The sequence below is a fragment of the Ptychodera flava genome, chromosome 5, assembly GCF_041260155.1.
Source record: "Ptychodera flava strain L36383 chromosome 5, AS_Pfla_20210202, whole genome shotgun sequence".
Taxonomy (NCBI): domain Eukaryota; kingdom Metazoa; phylum Hemichordata; class Enteropneusta; family Ptychoderidae; genus Ptychodera; species Ptychodera flava.
Window position 1 is genome coordinate 25,895,739 of NC_091932.1, and position 23,384 is coordinate 25,919,122.

The 23,384-nt window shown below is 35.9% G+C and overlaps 1 protein-coding gene across 1 annotated transcript; it reads right to left on the bottom strand.

Moving 5' to 3' along the window:
* Window positions 1-2,568: 2,568 nt before the first annotated feature.
* On the bottom strand, window positions 2,569-3,585 carry LOC139133600 (G-protein coupled receptor GRL101-like). Its single transcript, XM_070700337.1, has one exon. The coding sequence runs from the start codon at window positions 3,583-3,585 to the stop codon at window positions 2,569-2,571; it is 1,017 nt and encodes a 338-aa protein (XP_070556438.1).
* Window positions 3,586-23,384: the final 19,799 nt, after the last annotated feature.

The following is a 23,384-nucleotide window of genomic DNA, read 5'->3' on the forward strand; positions in this document are numbered from 1 at the left end:
TGAGTTTTGATGCACGATGTTATGGATAAGTAAAGGTGCCGAGCTTGAACACCTTGTCATTGCCCTTTTTGTTATTTCATACAAATCGTACATTTCTGCGCGCTTTACTGAGTTTTTGAACAATGTAAAGAGATGGATTTAACGTTTGGTCATAAAGTTTTAAATATCAATGCTTGAGAGTTCCAGGAGCATGACACCCGAGTACTCTAGCATGGATAGCATAATCGATATTTTTTAACCTATTTACCAACCCATTTCTTATATTAGAGTCTAACTTAGAGGTCAGACAATATCATCGATTTTATCGGATATTATTCGATAAAACAGCACGTCGGACATCGGTCACTTCCAATTCTTCTAATATTAGACTCTACTCTAACTTGGACGATATAATCGATTTCGTCCGATATCAGCCAATAAAACAGCAAACTCTTTCTAATATTAGACCCTAACTTAGAAGTTAGACCATATTATCGATATTATCCGATAAAACAGCATGTCAGGCATTGTCCAGCCCTAATCCTTCTTATATTAGACTCTGACTCAGAGACCTTAGACAATATTTACGCAATAATTTGCCCTTCCGACCCATAATGGCCCACTGGAAACTTTGCAAGACATAACCATGTACGAGGCTCAGCCTAGTACATTGTGGAATTCAAAGTTTCCTTGTCCATTATTGGTAGGCATGGAATACATTATTGCTATCATTTTATAGTTTTTGCGATGCTGGTGAATATGTAGATGTAGAAAACGTCTGGGCCGAAATGCTGGATAATCGGATACATCATCAGTAATAATCTGAGGGTATGACGTCACAAAATTCACTGGTTTTGACAAAGCTATGATATAATATCCGACAATGCTGAAAGTGCCATTATCGCGGTTCCTCCTGTGCTTTAAAATGTTACTAAATTGTTTCGGTATTCAAAAAATCATAATTTCCAGAATATGAAAGAAGATGTAATCGATATATATTTTCAGTCGAATCAAATTCAAATTCAAATTTCGTCAAAAGAATCTTACATATGATGTGAAACGTCACCGCAAACACTTATCATGTGCACGTACAATATTGTTCACAAAGGACTTCACATGTATAGAGATAATGTTACGCTGAGGGATAAGCAGTATCGTAGGCGTCAACAAGTTAAAACTATCTGTAATGTATAAAACAATGATACTTTATGCATACATGTCACTAGATAAATGATTCGCCGCTTGCCATAGAGTTTAACCTCAATGGCTTTTTTCGGAAATGAGAATTACATAGCGAAATAAAGTATTTATTACTGGGTAAGTAAATTCTTTTCAACACAATTGCAAATAATATGATGACGTGGCAAGATTTCTACGTGAGGATAATTCTTCATTTAAATGCGCCATGACCAAAACATCCGCTATTTTAACATGCAAATTTCTAATCCATTGTTTAAGAAAGAATTTTGAAGTAAATGCGTGAAGCAAATATAATGAGTTAGTAAATATCTCTTAACAACGATACTACCTACGTCATACGTTGCATGCAGGCAACGAAGCCATTGAAAAGTTACATTTCTGTCTCATAAGGGACCGTTCATTTTTTACGGCCTGGGGGCGGCGGCAAAATCTTGTCACCGGTGTTCAAAAAAATATAGACCCCCTGCATTTTTCGTGAAAAAAGATGACCCCTTTGTTAGACAAAAAAATTGATGACCCCCCACGGCTGAAAAATAACCAAAACCCATATGTCAAATTTACCCGCATGGTTTGGATTTGAACTCCGGTAAGCGGCGCGCTTTATTCGTGTAGCAGAGATGCCAGTGCACAAACTTCCCAGCCACATCCATGCAAACGTCTGTTAATTAAGGCAACTGTAAGGCTTATTGTAGTGGGCTGCCAAAGGCGGCTCGCCGGTAAAGTGGGTCGATCATGGCCATGGCATAAATTGAACTTTAATGTGGTGACCCCCTTTCCTACCAGTGAAAAGGCGATGACCCCCCCCCCCCTTCACGGATTCCAAAATTACGGTGACCCCCCCTGGATTTTGCCCCCCCCCCCCGCCGTAAAAAACTGAATGGTCCCTAAGCTTCAAAAAAAACAACGGTGTCATAGCACATGGTAACGTCATTCTCAATTTGGCAGGGAGATACTGACGGTTACATCATACCAGTATATTGATGGCGAAATACAGCGATCTGATTGGTCGAGACGTATCTACTATCGCACGTGGCATATATGTCGTTGACTGGTCAAAATCTTGTGGTATACCGTCGCTGGGTGAGGTTTATTGCTTGCGTACCACGCCTATCCATCTTCTAAGGGTGTAATCAGTAAATCATCAGGGATGAGCCTTCTTTCTTTCATTTCTTCGTATGCGTACAACACTGAAAAGAAAAAAATACTAAACACTGTCTAGAATTTGTTGAATATCTTTTTAACGGCAATACCATGTTATTTACATTTTTATTTTCGTCGGCTATCTATAAATACTGAACTATCAGTTGACTGATGTTTGTCTCATCATTCGCTCTTTTTCGAATGAATATTAAGACATTGAGTAAGACCACATAAAGTTAGAAATAAAATTTACTCACCCATTTGATATTTAGTCGAATTACTTGGTTCTAAATTTATATTGATTGTAGATTGGTGTGGCTTTTTCTTCGTCATCTTTATGACTGATATGGTGTAGAGGAAGGGGTTAATCGCTGAGTTAATAGGCAAGATGAAGACTGCAGCCCAAGCATAAACAGATCCTGGAATTGTGACTGTATCAGTCAGTGCCAGCATACCCATCACAGCGATTGGAACCCAGCAGAAGAAGTCAGTCAGCACTATCAGCGTCATTCGTTTGGCAATAGCCGCAGTTTCTCTGGCTTTCTGCTGCAGCTGAACACCAGTGGCTAAAGTTGTGCGTCGTATAGCTAAGTACATAGTCAGATACAGAATTGATATAGCGATGAAGGACAAGAAGTTCAGGAAGATGAAAATGACAACCGAGTATAACCAGCCTGGCGTGTGTTCGTTGGTTAAATGAAGGGATAGGCAGACTGGAGAACGACTGTAGAAGCTGTCACCGAAGTAGGAAAAACCAACAAGAGGCAGAAAGCTAAGGAATGCGACGGCTACCCAACCAAAAACCATGATAATGATGGCAGTTTTGAGGGGGATCCGAATGAATTTCAGAGGAAATACTATCAAGAGAAAGCGGTCTAAGGTAATAACTGTCAGGGAGAAGACTGACATCTCACTCGACAGCGATGCTAGAAAACCAGCAACACTACACAAGGGGCTGCTTCTCCAGGACGCGTCATAAGTGACATAAACTCCAAGGTAATTCATGTCAACTGAAGCAATTATTAACATGTAAGTCCCCATCAAGAAATCAGCTACAGCCAGGTTCCAAATAAGGAAGGTGTGAACTTTTCCCAAGTCCTTCTGTTTGATTCGCCATACGATGACAAATGAATTGCCGAAAAAGGCCGCTAATCCGAGGATCCACACTGAACATCTTAAAACTTGATTGGCCATAAGATCTTCACATGAAGAAAATGCATCAGCAGGCGGTGAGCAAACTTGAACTTCTTGATGTTTTCTGACCATGCAACAGTATTTATAAGCATCGGTGTAACTGTGAAATTAAAGAGAGATAATTTGTCGACAACAATAGATTTTTTGTATACGCTTAAATTAAGGGAGCCTTCAGAAATTACAGGCGGGTGGGCCACTTTTTAGAAAACAGTTCAGGGGGTCACTTTTTAACACGTGGGCTAATGTCATAGCGATGTCTGTCTGTCTGTCCGTGTGTGTGTGTGTGTGTGTTTGTGTGTTTAGGTGTGTGTGTGTGTGTGTCTGTTTACACGATAACTCAAAAACGCCTGAACGGATTCAAGTCAGATTTGGTACACAGGTACCATATGCTACTTGCAAGAACTGATTAGATTTTGGTTAGTTTGGCTTGCATATTAATGAAGTTATGCAATATCGTTTTTTTTCCGTACAATGGTTTCCCTATGGAGACGGTAATGACAGAGTAGACATATATCAAGAAATACTGCACAAAATTTCATGAAACTTTTCACAGATGACAATCTCAGAACATTACGATGATACTGTGAGTGTCATGTCAATTATCTGCTCATTTGCATATTTAATGAACTTTTGTTATTAGTGACATAACTCTGAAATTCCTGCACCAAACTTGATGATACTTGCAACAAATATTGATCTGATATGTATCTAATTATACTTAGAAGCATTGGGCAGTGTAAAGTTAATAAATAGCTCATTTGCATATTTTATGAAGTTTTGTAATTAGTCATATAACTCCGATATAACTGCACCAAATGTGATGAAATCTGCTGCAGATACTCATCCGACTGATATCTAACTGTAGTGTAAAGCATTTAGTAGTGTGAAATTAATTAAGGGTTCATTTGCATATTTAATGACCTTTGTAATTAGGTATATAACTCTGAAATTACGGCACCCAAGTCTTTGAAATTCGGTACAGATATTGTTTTGATAAATATCTATTGTACTGAGAAGTATTTGGCAGTGTCAAGTTAACAAATAGGTCATTTGCATATTTTAAGAAGTTTTGTAATTAGTGATATAACTCCAAAATAACTGCACCAAATGTAACGAAATCTGCTGCAGATACTGATCCGACAGATATCTAATTGTTATGTAGAGCATTTACTTGTGTGAAGTTAATTAAGGGTTTATTTGCATTTTTATGAACTTTGTAATTAGTAATAATACTCCCAAATTACAGCGTTAAATTTGATGAAACTTGCTACAGATGTTGATCTGATAAATATCCAATTGTACTGAGAAGCATTGAACAGTGTCAAGTTAATAATTAGCTCATTTGCATATTTCATGAAGTTTTATAGTTAGTCATATAACTCCGAAATAACTGCATCAAATGTGATGAAAACTGCTGCATATACTGATCCGACAGATATCTAACTGTGTTGTTAAGCATTTAGTAGTGTAAAGTTAATTAAGGGTTCATTTGCATATTTAATAAACTTTGTAATTAGGTATATGACTCTGAAATTACGGCACCAAATTTTGTGAAACGTGCTACAGATATTGATTTGATAAATATTTAATTGTGTTATGAATCATTGAACAGTGTCAAGTTAATTTAGGGATTATTTGCATATTTAATGAACTTTGTAATTAGTGACATTACTCTAAAATTACAGCATTAAATTAATAAAACGTGCTACAAATGTTGATCTGATGGATATCTAATTGTCCCATGAAGCATTGAGCAGTGTCAAGTTAATTAACAGCTCATTTGCATATTAAATAAAGTTTTGTAATTAGTGATTAAACTCTGAGAGTACTGTGCGATGTTGAAAAAAACCTGCTTCATATAGTGATAACATATATCTTATTGTTCTGTGAAGCGTATTACTATTAATGAACCTGTTGTAAAACACGTGAGCATATTCAGTTCATATCTGGTTATAATCCGATCTTGGGGAGGGTCACACAGAAGCTGATTTTATGGCCGAAACTTTGATTGTCCATGTGATATTTCCTGAGTAGGAAATCACAAACAAAATACGTACACGATATCCACAAGTTCCACAAGTTCACAAGCAAATAAGATGCAGTGGTATCTCGCATTGAATACCTTGAACAGTTAAAACTGATAAAAGACAAGAGACAAAAACATATGCAACAGGTGGAAAAGTGTATATCAATTATCAAATGTACATAAATGCAAAGATATTGTCAGTTTTATATTGGAAAAAATTGTGCATAGTTCTCTCATAAACTACCATGTACAGTAAATCAACTTTTCGGTGAAATTCCAAAATCAAATTTCTTGCACAACCATGGACTTATAACCACTCTAGTTTAATCAAAAACATTTATATAAATAATCAAGCGCACATACATGCATAGATTTACCTAGTTTTGTATTGGAAAAAAATTATTCATAGTTTCATCATAGACCGCCATGCATAGTGAATCAACATTTCGGTGACATTCCAAATCAATTATTTAAACAACCATGGACTTGTAACCACTCTAGTCTAATCAAGAACAATAATGTAAATAATCAAGCATACATAAATGCACAGATTTATATAATTTTGTATGAAAAGAAATTATTCATAATTTCATCATAGACCGCCATGCATAGTGAATCGACATTTCGGTGAAATTCCAAAATCAAATTTCTTACACAACCATAGACTTGTAACCACTCTAGTCTAATCAAGAACAATAATGTAAATAATCAAGCATACATAAATGCACAGATTTATCTAATTTTGTACTGAAAAAAATTATTCATAGTTTCATCATAGACCGCCATGCATAGTGAATCGGCATTTCGGTGAAATTGCAAAATCAAATTTCTTACACAACCATGGACTTGTAACCAATCAAGTCTAATCAAGAACATTAAATGCAATAATCAAGAGCAAACAAATGCAAAGATTTACCTATTTTTGTATTGGAAAAAACTATACATAGTTGCATAATAGACACCATGGATAGTGAACCAACTTTTTAGATGAAATTCAGAAATCAATTTCTTGTACACAAATGCACATTTTACTTCCCAATTCAAGCAAAGTACATTTAAATACTTATCAACATATATAATACACAGATATAGCATGTTTTGTGGGGGAAAATTGTCAACAATTGCCTGCTAGACTCCATGTAGTATGATTTGATATGTTTGGATGAAGCACTAAATCAGCCACATCTTGTCTTCTTATAGTTGCACAAAATATGGTGACCCTCCCTCAAATGTATGAAATACCATATCTCTTCAAAAATTCTTGCGTGATAAATTGCGACTGTCCCTCCAAAAACACCAGCCCTCCCCTCTGTAATTTGTCCCTAACATAACAATTGAACCAATTGTTATGTAAATTAGCTGATACTGTTTCAGTTATTCCTGGGAGAATACCGCAGTGGTTGGGGGAGGGTCAAGTTTTAGAATGTCGGACAAGGGGGAGAACACATTTTAGACAGGGGATAGGGGAGGGTCACATTTTACAGTACAGGTGTGCCCGAAATTCCCCGGCCCACCCCCTGTAATTACTGGGGCCCCTAAAGTGGTTAACAAATGCATTTTACGCTCATGTATTAACACTCGTAAGGCTGCATTCACAAATAACGGCGGAGGCGGAGGAATCGAGATTGAAATCTTATTTTTTCAGACCCCCCTCAATACAATCAAATGTTTTCAAGTCCCCCTCTACATGATCAAAATTTAAATACCGCCCCCACTCAATTATCATATAGCCGAATATTTATTAGTGATGCACGCAAACATGTATTGGGCAACTCTGCTTGCAGATGTTTAACACTACCTGTTATTAGCAGGTTTAGCGCCATATCACAAGACAAGTTCTAAATTGAGTCATTTTTAAACGCATCAAAGGACTTTTTTGATTTATCAGTCCTTAATCGATTGAGTTAATCCAACTCTGGCCAGGCCAATGGCATCTACTAAAGAGCACACAAAATGAGAATCATGAGAATAGTGAATTCCTGGCTACGTTAGATGCGACTTATAAAATTATACAAAAAGTTAACGTATTAATCCGAACTTTGGTGAAATAATGGCAAATTCGGTAAAATTAAAATGATTTTCGTTTAAATTAGGGTCTTTTTACTATACAAAGTTTTATTTTTGTGTTATTTTACGATATCAATCAAGCAGGGCGACCCCATCTTTTTTCTTTAATATTTGATTATTCTCATATGCCGTAATTCAAAAATCCCTGATAGCTTTCAAGTCGCCCGGTCTCAAATTTTACTTCTCGTCTCCGTTACACTTCGCTACACGTTCTTAACTACGCAACAGGATTGGTGTCTATCTGGCGAGTAAAAAGTGGCCATCTTACAGCCTACAATAGCTACACTTCGGTACGTTCGCTACACCCCCTTCTTCTTTTTTTCACAAAAATTACTTCTAGTCTCCGTTACACTTCGCTACACGTTCTCAACTACGCAACAGGATTGGTGTCTCTCTGGCGAGTAAAAGTTGATCGTGAAAGATTTACCTTTTTAAATTTAACTTTTATACATATTGTGTAAAGGAAGGATTCTACGGAACTGCGCGTGTGCAACTTTACTGTTTCCAAATAATGTATTCCATGCATAATATCTTAAGGCATCACATCAACATATCTTGAAAATTAACATGTTTTAATTTTCATCCATCGCCAACGTACCCTAGATATAGTTTTTACCGTTCGTAGGTGTCCCTGACAACCTTTAAGCAGAGTTTCGGCTACCCTCTCTCTTTTACTACTCTTCAACTCTCTTTCTCTAATGAAAAGGATAATTATTCACGATATATCAATCGATGGAAAGATTGCAATGTTGTATACCAGAAACTATACGTGAAAATAGTCCTGACTTAAACACGCTGCGCATTGATATATTTCACATGCAATTACACTTCTCTTCCCAGCCTCCGCTACACTCGCAACACTTTGATACTTAGCGAGAGGGGGGTCTATAAAATGTTTGCACCTCGGATCTGGCAGTGTATCTCCATGTGTTCTACTCTGGCCTAATCTTGTGTACAAGTATGTTTTACTGTCATGAGGATCACAAGAAACTATATTACATATATTGTAAGGAAATATTGCAAAAGATTATCAACAGTTGCAGGTTCTGGCCTGATACTAGGCCTACTTGTTGATTTTTACGAAAATTCATACCGTTTTAGATTTTTTGAGACAAAAGTATTGAAATGCGACAACATGGTTCTAGAGGTTGTTTAATAAAACACGATTGGAAATATTTTGGGTTTATAGGATTTTGAAAAGTTTGTCAAAAATTATTGAAAAATAAGGCACCAGACCATAATTTGTTGCTACAGACTAAGGTAAATTTCTTAATTTTGTTCAATCTACTTGGCAACAAAGTTAAGTTAACTGCTTTTTACTAAATCTAGTCAAATTTGCTTTTTTTGCAAATGTAAATACAGTGAAATAAACAAAAATTTTGCAAACTGTACTTATCATATAATTCTGCAAAATGTTTTGAATCTTACAAATTTTGATCCTTTACCTGTTTTTGATATATCACGGTTGTCAAATTGCGATTTTTCGAACAGTTATTTCCACTACTTTGTTTGACTGCTGATAGTACATTGTAAACTCTCCTATTTTGCTGAACTGTCATTTTCATTGTGTGGTAGATGTTCAGGAAACTAACTAAAGGTATTTCATACTTTCGAAGTTAGTACCTCAATAAGGCAAAGTAAAATAGTTAAAATTGTATTTTTTTATTCTATCTACTTAAAAAATTCAAGGAGTTCAAGTAGCTGGTGAAATATTTGTATTAAAAAGATATTTTGAAATTGAAAAGTTGAAAATGTCTAAAAATTGTACATGGCAACATTACCTTATATTTTCAAGGCCACCTTGAACATGACCCTCTATTTTTCAAGGCCACCTTGGACATGACCCTCTATTTTTCAGGGCCACCTTGGACATGACCCTCTATTTTTCAAGGCCACCTTGAACATGACCCTCTATTTTTCAAGGCCACCTTGGACATGACCCTCTATTTTTCAGGGCCACCTTGGACATGACCCTCTATTTTTCAAGGCCACCTTGAACATGACCCTCTATTTTTCAAGGCCACCTTGGACATGACCCTCTATTTTTCAGGGCCACCTTGGACATGACCCTCTATTTTCTCAAATTACCAAAACTTGGGGAATGGACAAAACAATAATGACAATTTCAAAGAAAACAATAGGATCTGTCATTTTGAAATTTTGAAATGGTAGAAATCTATTTATTGTGCAAATTTATCAAAAGTGTCGAGTACCCTATAGCTGAAAGTTACAATATTACAGATTACCCTAAAAACATGTGAATTGCGAAAACAGAAGAGTAGATGAGGTTAAATTTACTGAATAAACCAATATTACTACAATCTCCTATTATCCCAAAATATTTCCAATCGTGTTATAATACTAACATTAGAACAATTGATGATATTTAAATGCTATTAAATATTCACGGAATTAGCAACCAAACCTTGGAATCCTAAAAGTTAAAGGCAACCAAAATTTTTCAGGTCCCCCCTATAGATAAAGCAACACTTTAAAGTCCCCCTCTATGACCCCAAACATTTCCTATTCCCCCTGAATTCCTTCATCCTCCTCTCGCAGTTGTTTTTTTTTTGTAAGTGCAGCCTACTGTAGCAGCAATGTCTGTCTGTTGGCGCGACATCTAAAAATGGTTTATCGGATCAGACTTACAGGGATATAGTCGTCGGAACTGCGCACAGAGGTCGTATGGGACCCATACGACCAATGGCAACGATGTATCCAAGGGACAATGGTGATTGATGAAAGTTAAAACATGTCTGTCATAATCTATCATCGTATAATTTAAATGTTGCAGCTATGATGATGAGTTGCATCTTGATATCGTGCACGAAATGCATTGTTTGTAAACAAGAAACTCGCCCATTTCGCGCAGTTCCGACGACTATATCCTTTAAATCTGGTATATAGATTCAATTTTCAAGAACTGATTAGTTTTTGTGGCTGTGGCTTGCATATTATTTCTCATTTGCAAAAATAATGATTTGGGAAAGAACAGAATACCTTGAGAACGGCTGCACATTGTTTGATGATTTTTGCTACAAATGTTCGTCACACAAGGATATATCAGCCGTAAAAGATAAAAGGATGACATGATAATTGGTAATTGCATATTTGATGACTTTTCCTAATAGCGATGATCGCAAATGACGTCACTGTTCTCTCATTAATATGCATAAATAAACATTTGTCCGCATTTTCAGCATAAACGACGAAAATAAAACCTGCGAGTGTTAGAATGGCTATTTAGCGTCACGCTTATCGTATGAATTTATGACTGAGACTACAAGCTGCAACAACAGCCGCGCATACAACGACAAAATTTGTCCGAATTTCAGCATATTTGTCCGAAAGTCGCGCACGTGCAGCTATATTTAGTGACAAACCGAAATCGCGATCAACGCTATCAGAGATATATATCTTGATTGTATTAAAGTCGACGAAACTTGCTTCGTAACTTTGATTTAACGTTATTGAAAGTCACATAGCATTTTACCTCAGCCAAAATTGTAATTTTCATATGCTATGAAATTTACTTATTATGGATATATCTCGATTGACTTAATCACAGGTGACAAAACGTTCTATGCGAACTGAACACACTATTATACAACATTAAGTCATTAAGCATTTTATTTCAGATTATTACTGATTTGCATATTTAACAAACTTTCTAAATGTTGGAAATTACTTTGAAAAGTGACCAACTTTGCCATGATGTACATAGGCGGTACAATAATCTAACATTCACGAAGTTTGTTTAGCATTTTAAGATAGGCTAATTACAAATTTGCATATTCAATGATCTCTTTTAAGTAGTGATATATACATATCTTGACTGACTTGACCAAAAGTCGATGAAACTTGCTGTGGACATTGAAGATATATGAAATAACATTATTGAATTTTCACTTCAGCTAATGACTAATTTGCATATTTAACTAAGTTTCCTAATTAGGGATATATATTTGGATTGACTTGATCGAAGTTGTCGAAACTTGCTGCTTTCTTCTGAGATTCTCTGTCATAAATGTAATACTATTAATTTAACTAATTTCCATTTAATATATATCTGAATGATCAAAGTTGACGTAACGTATAAACCGAAACACGGAAGCATTTTCAGTTCATATCTGGATCATACAATTTCTCTTACATGTGAAGACAATAGTTTGTCAGTTTAAACGTCAGCGCAGGTTATAAAACCTCCTCCAATATGGAGTTTCTGTCGGAGGCCTTCCCCCCTGCTTGTAGTCCACTATGCATATACAGCTGGGCAATGCTGAAGTAGGGGAGGAGGGGGGGGGGAGAGGGAAAGCAAGTCTAAATTTATCAATTTATTCAAAGTAAATTTGTGTACATAGAAAAGTACGACTTAAAAATGAATATTTTGACAATTTTGAAATTTTGTACCCAAAATACCGTATAACAACTGCGATTTACGAGGAGTTCAAGATTGCACGCCCCACCAGTCAGTCTTTATTTCACCCATCATGAGTCCACTTTCATGTGCGCTGGAAGAATCAAGAGAATATCTTATTTGGGGAACAGTCCCCGGGACAGTGATGAATTTCACTTTAAACTGAGCGGAAATCTCGACACCACTGACGAGTCACCAAATTTGCAAAATTTCAGGTTTTATTATTTTTTTACAGATTACCCAGCACTGTCTGTTCATCGCCTATCGATATCGGTAACAAGTTGTATCAAAGCCACGGTCGATGCCCACACATCGTCTGCTCCATTCAAGTGTTAAAAAAACAGTCATCGTATAGTGTATAATGTTAATATGTAGGTCATTCTCGCCCATGATCAGTTATTTAGTCTAGTATAGTCCAGAACGTTCTCTAGAAGGCCATGATTACTACAAGTGAAGTTATTTTCAGAAACGTAATTAGCTTATCAATGGAAAGTCTAGAATTTTCAAGATAGCTGGGTACAGATTTTCACAAGACTTTTGGATTTTCGCTAAAAATCTTTCACATCGCGAATCGGTCTTGAATTAAAGATTGTCACGGTTCAGCCCTACATAAAGCCTTTTTATAAAAAATATTTGACTTTAGCTCCAGTAATATAGCTTCTACAACGAACTGTGAGAAGGAGAACATTTTCTCTCAGTCAGGAGGGTACATAGTCTCTTGCTAGGATGTCTCTCGGGGAGAATTTGAAAGTATGGGGAAGAACGTGCGAGAGGCCGATGGGAAGGGGGAGTGCGAGATGTCCCCCTCTTGGATCGAAAATTTTGAAACCTTAATGTGTCTAAATATGCAATCTAGAACAATCTGAGAAGAGGGGTTTCAATGTGTTTGCACTAGATAAATATCGTTGAGTTTTATCCAGTGCAATCATCTATCTATCTGGTTTCGAAACGTTGGGTCAAATGGTCACGATTGTCTTAGACACACTCGACTACGCTCACGTCTCGCCATGGCTTATTTTAAATTCTGATATTCTTCTCGTTCGATTACCAGGAAGCCAAACAGGCCAACAAGAGACAATCAAGAAGCCAAGTAAAGGTACGATACTTACATTTCAACAAGTCCTGTCAACGGGACAAAAAGCTCAGAACTTTCAGTCTTGAATAAATTTCCTATCATTTGCCTGCAGAAGGGAGACATTAAACATGATTGTGTAAACTTTGTTGAAACTCTGAAAACATTTGAATAAAGGTTAAGAATTTTCCATTTTCATTCACATACAAGGCTGTTATTGTAGGGTAGTTCTTAGGCTGTCGATATTAACAACTTTAATCAAACTTTGCAAAATGGATAATATGTAATTCACGGAATGCTGGAATGAAACGGGAAGAAGTACTTCTTATACCATTTATGTTGGAATTCTCTACATTTAAAGTCTTATTCAACATTTTCTTCAAAAGCCAACAACAACAACAACAACAACAACAAGAGCAACAGCAACAACAACAACAACAACAACAACAGTAACAATGATAACACAAAAGTATATACTGACAAACATTTTAATGCTGTTCTTAATACATTATCCAGCAAACAAAAAAGACAAGGGTTGTTTCTTTACTTACAGTACACAAAGGTTTCGCAGATCTGTGAATGCCCCGACTTCAATAAAAGCTATGCCGTTTCCAGTCAAGATCCTTTGATAAAATGCAAGTGTGTACCGCATTTAAAATTAAATGCTGGTGCAATTGTCAACCGTCTTCTTAAGGGACTGACATACATACACATATGTTTCACTTGGAGCAATGAAAAAAGCGGCGGTTTAATGGATCTGTTTTTTTTTTTTGAAGAAGACGGTACTTTCAACGACAAACTCGTTCATCAAACTAAAAAGCTGAAAAATCTTTTTGCTATAACTGTAGCTTACCCTTTTTAATATTACCGTAATGAATATAACTCGGAATAACCACAGACAAACATAGACAGACTCGCAACGGGTATTGTTTAAGGCGTGAAGCGGTTACGTAACCAATCCATGTTCGCCTCGCCTCAGGTTGCTCTCGCCTTTCTTTTCCGAAGAGTGCCGACCATGCATTCTTCGCTAATTTTCGGATTTTCGCCAATTGTTAAGCGAAAGTATGTTCGGCAAAGTTTGTGTTGTTGTTGTCGTGTGGTGCTGAGCGGAATTGACGTGCTGGCGAAAACGGGAGTGTTTTGAGCTTCAGGAAAGTGAGTTTTACCGTTTTAAAAATTCCTCTCATATTTTTATGAATATATAATGAGTGTGTTTGAACCAAATTTGAAAGTCTTTTATCGATACTGTCTGGTTTTACTCAATGGTTAACGGTCAGTCATACTGTCTTGTACACGTGCGTCAAGGAAGGACATGTTTATGAAACTGCTGGCGTGTTATGTTTTGATTGGCGTGAAGCAGTGTTTCTGGCCTGAGAGCTCACAAAGTAACTATGGTTGCTACGCGACTGGCAGTACGATGCCATCTCGTCGTATTTTTCGCATAATCTCATGCAATTATCAACCACAAACAAAGCCTCCAAAAAGTTTAACACCTTTGAAGCTCATTTTAATATGAAAAGCCAATAGTCTACCGAGACGACCATAGAACAAAAGGCATGCCGCGTTTCCAGTCTGTGTATATTTGTCTGTGGAATAACACACTTGGATGGTTAGGATGCAATAAACAATCGAAGAGCGATGATGATCACTGATCCATTCAACCAAATCTCATGATACTTATCATAGCTATCATGAACTCGTATTATTGATCAAAACGCTACTTACAGCACTCTAAGATTTTGTAGTCCGTAAAATGTATTTGCTTCTATGGTATGTAATTTGTTTCCTTTTAGGTTTCTGAAATTAAAATCAAATTACATACGTAAAACAGTACCGTAATGGCTATTTAAATCGAAAGTTAGCATCGTTGTTTGTGATGCTTAAACTACTAATCAGTCGTCAATCAATCAGTGAACACATGTGAATGTGTTCACTGGTTGAACTGAATAATCATAAAACTGCATTGTTTCATGAGAAAATGGGCAAAGAAAAATAGGATCGCAGATGGGAGTGCCTTGATTTCAGGTAAATGCACACCAACAGAGTATAAAAATTAGAAATTTTTATCACCTGCACTGGCCCGAATCGCCACCTGTGTGACATAGAACAGGACAGATAAGAAATCCGAATTACCCCTGTTGTACGTCATCAACCGGAACTTTTTTCGTGCATGGTACCGTTCATACATGCAGGCGTCGCGACACAGACAGATTTATCGTGATCGATACTATGCCAGCTTTCACGACATTTTTACAAAAATGTGAGCCGATAAATCCAGACATGGAAACATAGAAGGCATATTTGTCCAACAAAATTTCAAGTCGCTAAAACTATAGCTTTTCCCGAGAATCGAACGGAGATACTGTCGATCGTTTTATTTTAATGGCTCAGTAAGGTTGCGGCTCGAGTCGAGTCGTTCTCGCTCGGAATCAAACTTGCAGCGCGGCGTAAGGCTGTAAGCGGAGACATAGCTGTCGGGCTGTGTGCAGCGCTGTGGAATCCCACGTACTTCGAAAGTTGACTCAGACAACACTCAAAACAGAGTTTCCGTCAAGTAACAAAATTAGGATGTATTCACGGGCGAGATATGTGTCACTACAAAAATAAAGTCCGAAAACATTGACGGCCGAGATCGGGATTGACGAGTTGACACCGGGAGACACCGATGACGGCAGCGTTATGGGCACAAACATGCAATGAGGTACACCCTGTGTGTCATCGAACGGAATCTTCCGCGCTCGCCAAGGTCGAAACTTGTGTGATAATTTGAAAAGCCATGGCATCTCTGAGAATAAGAATTACTTTTTCGATCGTTTCGTTGCATTTACTTCATAAATCTATTTGTAAATATTCTAAATAACTCTGAATACTATAGCTATCCGTCGCTAGCACGGTGAAAGCTATGTCCGCCGATGGCCGACTTGCCTTGGCATCAGTACAGCGCGAGACAATGATTGACACGTTCACGTGACCGAATCAGTACGTCTGGTTGGTGGAGATACCATTCGATGTATCAAATTTCAGCTTGATGGGATTTATGAATGAAAGTATCTCCTGGATGACGGGCCGCTTTACTCTTTAAATGAAAGTAATCCGTGTAAGTAAAACACAAATCGCGACGAAATTCATGCAATTTGTTACGATAATTTTGATCCATCTACGTCAAAAGAAAAATAAGAAGACTGTTCATGTGATAAATATATAATCCCATATACTCGTGTTTTTCGCGGAGCCACACAACTTCTCGCCTTCGGCTCGAAGTTGTACGGCTAGCGCTCCGACGATGGACGTCAAACAGAGAAAAATACCATGGGATTATATATAAATATGGCATTATCTTTCGCATGTAAATTTCGATGTATGATTTCTGAAATTATTTGTTCTAGTAAAAAGATAAATTTCTTGTCATACATCAAAAATCATATCGAATCGTTAAATCAACTTTTGAACATAACATATATATTTGTAATGTGTCTTGTTATTGATGAAAATGGAATTCTTCTAGTCCTGATTATAGATAATTTGTCAAAAATAATAATTCTATGTAGGAATATGCCCTTGATTTATTGCAAAAAAATGATGAAAATATCGTTAATTAAATGCGGCTTTTGTTTTCTTTAGAGACATACTTAGAGTACAGACACCTAAAAATCTTTCTAAGATCATACTTACAGCAAGTATAGATTCTTAGAAGCTCAAATTTCCTTGGGCGTATCTCCATAATCGAATTTATCGAAAGATCTCTGAAAAAATATTGAAAAAGACATGATGTGAATGACGCGGAAATGTATTAGTAGCAGAACTTAGTAAATGTCACATTTTGATTTTTCTGCTTGGAGTCAACACTTCGGTATGGTTGACGCTGGTATAGCGCTTTGGCCGGAGTAATTTGTAAGCCACAGAATAAAATATCAAAATTGAATTGGGAATCACTTTGATTGTAAAATCTTAATGTAACGCAGAGAAAGACTGTCTATAGGCAAAGGTAATGGAACTTAATGGAATTGAAATGTGCAAACTATACACTGTAGGACCACAGTGGAAATAAGTTTTTAACTTATTTCTGTGTTATCCAAGCACTTTTGAGTTTGTCTTTTTCTTCTTTTATCGTATATTTTTAAGTGCTGAATAAATAAAAAAAATCACTATACTTACAGTTCTCCAAGCAACTGAAAAGGACGAAAGTCGACTTCACCAAGATTAACGTCATTTTCGGTCATATTGCTGTTTGCAGAAGATATAGTGTATTGTGTAATAGTGTAAAATTGCGTCAATAACTATATTGACAAGTTACATACGCTCATGGGAACAAGTCTGGAAGATGGTTTTTCTTATACGATCTCCTTTTGCTATATTTCGTTCACAGTAGACTGATTCTATTCTTGCACACAAGAAATATGACGTTTCTAAATTCTCTGTCGGTAAAACAATGCATGAATTGCCATAATAATGAGGCTAAAGGAGCGATGAATAAATCAGTCAGAAAATAAGGCTATACATGTATTACAACGTACAGTTTCTTGGTATCTTGACCAATTATGTTTGGAAGGACATTCATCGATTGGGACGCGCAATCAACAGCAGCTCCATGACAAACGCAATGGTGGGGGCAGATAGCTTCTGAAAGTAAATGGTAAAATACATTTTAGATCGATGAAATACTTTACGTTTTGTAAAATTACACTACAACGCCAGACCATCCCCATGCCTTTTACCTTAATAGAATACGGTATACATAATCTTACCACATAAGAGTTCATCATCTCCATGTCGACACTGTTGACACCATCGCATTTCTCAGATATCGGTATACAGTTCTGCATTCCATTACAACGATAATGTCCAGGGCATTGGTAAAATCCTTCATCAACATTTAAAACAAAGTCGTTGAAGTTAGTTCGATTGCCGAAAAACATGATTTCTACGACATTTTCTGAGGTTCAATTGATGTAATGATTTTCCTCATCAGTAGCGGCTCCTTTTTTGCATGCCTATGAAATTAGTTACTTTGCTGTGAATTATCTCATAGAACACACTTCATTTGTTTAACTGGATGGCAAACAATCGGACCAGGTACATTTATTTTTATATGATGGGCAATACTAATCTTTATAGACTTGATAAGGTTTTGCGGACCAATGTTGCGCAGTACGACAAAGTCAGCAAACTCTTATTAGGGCCATAAGGATTTATCATATACCTAATGGAATGATAAACAATAATTTATATGATAAAAGGCACAGTTTGGTAGATCAAAATGCTCGCGATACCAACAATTTACCATTATTGGAGAAATTTGTTTTTATAAAGGCGATGGTCCACCGATCGTACCCTATTAACATACATAATGGTGTCATCGGTTTACCTCATGACTTTGCAAAGCAAGGTACTCGAACAAACAAAAGCTAGGTGGATTCAAGGTGTCAGAAGAATAATTGATGTAAATCATCGTACATGTATCATTGTATTGAACAGGCAGTTAGATCCGATCATTACACAAAAACCCATTATGTCTTCATGTAAAGTTCGTAACAATTTTGCGATCACATACTTGATCAAGCATCGCGCGATCGCACTCAATCTGATTTATTAATGTATTTATTCAATTATTATTATTATTATTATTATTATTATTATTATTATTACCTTTTTCGGACTGTGGCTTGCATATTAATTGAGTTATGCAATATCGTTTTTTTCATACAATGGTTTCCCTATGGAGACGGTAATGACAGTGTAGACATATATCAAGAAATACTGCACAAAATTTCATGAAACTTTTCACAGATGACAATCTCAGAACATTATCATGATACTGTGAGTGTCATGTCAATTATCTGCTCATTTGCATATTTAATGAACTTTTGTTATTAGTGACACAACTCTGAAATTCCTGCACCAAACTTGATGATACTTGCAACAAAAATTGATCTGATATATAATTATCTAATTATACTTAGAAGCATTGGGCAGTGTCAAACTAGTAAATAGCTCGATTGCATTTTATGAAGTTTTGTAATTAGTCATATAACTCCGATATAACTGCACCAAATGTGATGAAATCTGCTGCAGATACTGATCCGACTGATATCTAACTGTGGTGTAAAGCAGTTAGTAGTGTTAAGTTAATTAAGGGTTCATTTGCATATTTAATGAACTTTGTAATTAGGTATATAACTCTGAAATTACGGCACTCAAGTCAGTTAAATCTGGTACAGATATTGATCTGATAAATATCTAATTGTACTGAGAAGCATTTGGCAGTGTCAAGTTAACAAAAAGCTCATTTGCATATTTTATGAAGTTTTGTAATTAGTCATATAACTCCGTAATAACTGCACCAAATGTGATGAAATCTGCTGCAGATACTGATCCGACAGATATCTAACTGTGTTGTGAAGCATTTAGTAGTGTGAAGTTAATTAAGGGTTCATTTGCATATTTGATAAACTTTGTAATTAGGTATATAACTCTGAAATTACGGCACCAAATTTGGTGAAAGCTGCCACAAATATTGATCTGATAAATATTTTAATTGTGCTATGAATCATTGAACAGTGTCAAGTTAATTAGGGCTCATTTGCATTTTTAATGAACTTTGTAATTTGGGATATTATTCTAAAATTACAGCATTAAATTTAATGAAACGTGCTACAAATGTTGATCTGATGGATATCTAATTGTCTCATGAAGCATTGAGCAGTGTTTAGTTAATTGAAACCTCATTTGCATATTAAATAAAGCTTTGTAATTAGTGATTATACTCCGAGAGTCCTGTGCAAAATTGATTAAAACCTGCAACATACAGTGATATAACAGATATCTGATTGTTCTGTGAAGCGTACTACTATTAATGAATCTTTTGTACAACGCGTGAGCATATTCAGTTCACATCTGGTTTGGAGTATAAGCTTATACGTATCTGGAGCGTTTACAGTTTTTCTACTGTACAGTGTACATATTGCCGGATAATATGCGATGGATTTTGCCTTTCACGTCGTTCAATCGTTCAGATGGTAACGCCGCCCTTCTCCAAACTTTGAAAAAAAACCAGGGTGACAGACTTTGAAATGCTAACTCTTGTATAACAAGACGTAATTTAATGATAAGATATTTGTATTGGAGCACGGCTACAGTTTTTGCCGATTCACTGAAACAGCAATACCGAGAGGGTGAGTCGAACTTTTTTCTTTGTCCATGTAGAACTTGTGCAAAAATAAGAGAATCCACAGGCCTTTGGCGAATCAATAAATGTGTTTTTCACCAAGCTGAAAGGTGGAAAGATTAATTATTTTTGTGGCATGTCAATAGTTTGATATGACTATCGCCTTTTACAATAATACTAGCTATTCCATTGTGCTATAGGCCCAGGTTGATACACAGATGTAGATATTTTTATAGAAACTATTCCATAGCTTTTTACATTTCTCTATCAGTTTTTGCGGTTTTTTTCAGTTTGCTGTTTTTGTTAGCCGATTAGCCGGCACACGCCAAAACGACTAGTCTTGCGGCGTTCTATAAGTGAGTTGGCACACGCCAAAACGATTAGTCTATTGCGCTCGTATTTCTGGGCACGTTTAGTCTCACTGTTTACCTCCGGTTGGTTAGCAACCGCAGTTTAATTGACAGCCGATTCTTTATATTTAGGGTAAATTGTTGCAATAAGTTTTTCCTACGACGTTCGCACAAGTGAGAAATAGGGAAAAATTCATTGAGAGTTTGTGTTAGTTTAATTTTATTTACAAGTAGGGCAGTATTAAACACGAAACATTTAACTTGTAATATTTCCCCCTTGTCTTGGCCTGCTGGGTTTTAAAAAAGTGTTTAAAGGTATACATGCACCATGTTCAAATTTAGCCGTTGCTACCACGGAAAGGGGAGATCTAGCTAATCATAGAGTTTATGGGGTCACGCCAGGTCACACAAAAAATAATACACCACTACATGGTCATAATTTTACTTTAGTTAAACAATCAGAAATAATTTGTCTTCATTATTCTTCCTGGAATGAGGCAAAGAAATCAAAATAAATTATTTTAAAATGAATATTAATACGTCGTTAATTATAAATCCATAAAATAAATAAGTACCAGTGAATCATGTTTTAAATAAAAAAAATGTGCGCTACTGTTACTGCTTGTGATAAATAATGGTACATTGGGTGCTAAGGGGAATTGGGTTCATAAAATTAATTTGAGATACTGGTAGAATTAATTTAGCACATGAAATTAATTTGAATAATTAGCACATACAATTAATTTGAAGGCATAAACTTAATTCAATGAATGCATAATAAGTTAGTTCTATATTATATAAAAATTATTTGTAATGACTGCATGAAACAAAATAAAAAAAAATGCTTGAAAAATTATTTCTGGTCTATATAAAATAATTCTAACACACTAAAATTACGGAAAGCATAATTATTACCAGAATGGCCCCCTAGCTGAAGGCAAAAAGTTTACATTTATTATTATTATAGAATAAATGTTAAAAGTTGTTACTTAGAAATCAATAAAATAAATAAAAAGCTGCATTATGTTTTAAATAAAAAGAATGTGGTTACCAAAATGTTACCATGGCAACATAAAAATATAAACATGGAGTTCATGCTGTGATAAATACACTTAGGAGAGCATTTACATAGTAACTGGGATCACTTTTAATGGAATTTGGGAAAAAATGAAATTTGAAAACGGTGTGCTAACCAGAAAAACCCTTATGATCAATTTTTTACATCAATTAATAGTTCTTTAATAGGAATTAGGAAAAAGTAACATTTTCAATCCCAAAAAAGTTACCATGACAACTTGAAACATTAAAATATTTCTGGTTTTGTGTTCTCTGACCCGAACCCCCAACTAGATAATTTTCATATCAATCAAAGTAACTTTTCATGGGATATTAGAATGACTGAAACTTTCAACTCCTAAAATGGTAACCATGAAAACATGGGGCAGTGAAATCGATATCATATTTGGTCTTTTCGACCCAAAAAACCCTTATGGTGAAATTGTTACGGAAATTTAACCTATAATTATTCGCGTTATTATTTCTATATAATACTTGTATTAATTATTAATCTTTATGTTAACTCGATAACTCCATAGGTGAAACACCTCTTATATCTCCATAGGTGAAACACCTCTTTTGTCGAATAGACAAAAGCAAATCATATTACAGCACCAACTTGAAAACACAAACAACACAGAATTACAAATATCAAAAATAAACTACGAAGGTGCATCAGACAAGTAAATATAATGCATAAAGTTGTTACAAGATTTCTTAAAACTAGTCAGTGACTCGGAGACCCTGATTGATTTGGGGAGATTGTCATATTCATCCACACCCGCAACAGACAAGGTGTTTTGATAAAGAAGTGTACGTGATTTGGGAACTTTAAGGTTTTGATTGGAAGAACGAAGTGATCTGGAAGGGATATAATTATTGATCATACAGGTTATATAGTCATTTGATAATTGGAAAGAGGCGGAACAGTGTCAAGAATTAGTCTCATTGCACGTCTCTGTAGTCGCTCCAATGGATAGATATTGCTATTGGAAGTAAAGCTTCAAACATTAGAACAGTAATTGATGTGTTATGAGATGAAACTGTAATAGAATAGCTTGCGTGAGTGGAGAGGAAGAAATTTTTGATGCGTGCCAAAAGAAACAATTTGGAATTCAAGTAGTTGGCTCCTTGGAATATTTTTGGCACGATCTATTTGTTGCTTGATAAGATTTTCAGGGTAGTTCCATTTGACCAGTAATGTTTCAAGTTCGTTCAAGTGGCATCCCGCCACTCAGTTTTTGAGCAGATACGGCATATGCGTACGGCCAGGCCGTATGGGATGCCCGTTTTAGTATGTCTTGGATGTGATGATGAAAAAAGTAAATATTGATTTAAATCTGTGGGTTTATGTTAATGTATCCTTTTTATATCATGCCGTACATCAGACCCAGGGAAGAGTGTTAATCCCTTGCAGGCAAATATACACGCATAGACCCTAAAAAAGACAAAGTAACATGAATGGTTTACGTTCGACAATTTGTTAAACTTGAAAATGTCAGGGGATCGTAAAACTGAAGTCTTGAGAAGACTTGACGTTTCTCTCTTTTGTTTTTCTCTCAAATTGCAGTCATTTTATAAATATTTTGCAAGGATTTTGGCTTAATATGACCAGACTCATAATTCTTACATCTAAAATTTATGTACTACGTATTATGGTTCCATGACGGGAAGAGCCCTATTCAATTTTAGGTGTCTTTTCGGTAGCATTTTGAGAG

What these genes read in the sequence shown, in the direction of transcription:
- LOC139133600 (XM_070700337.1), bottom strand. Translation starts at nt 3,585, where the DNA reads ATGGTCAGAAAACATCAAGAAGTTCAAGTTTGCTCACCGCCTGCTGAT.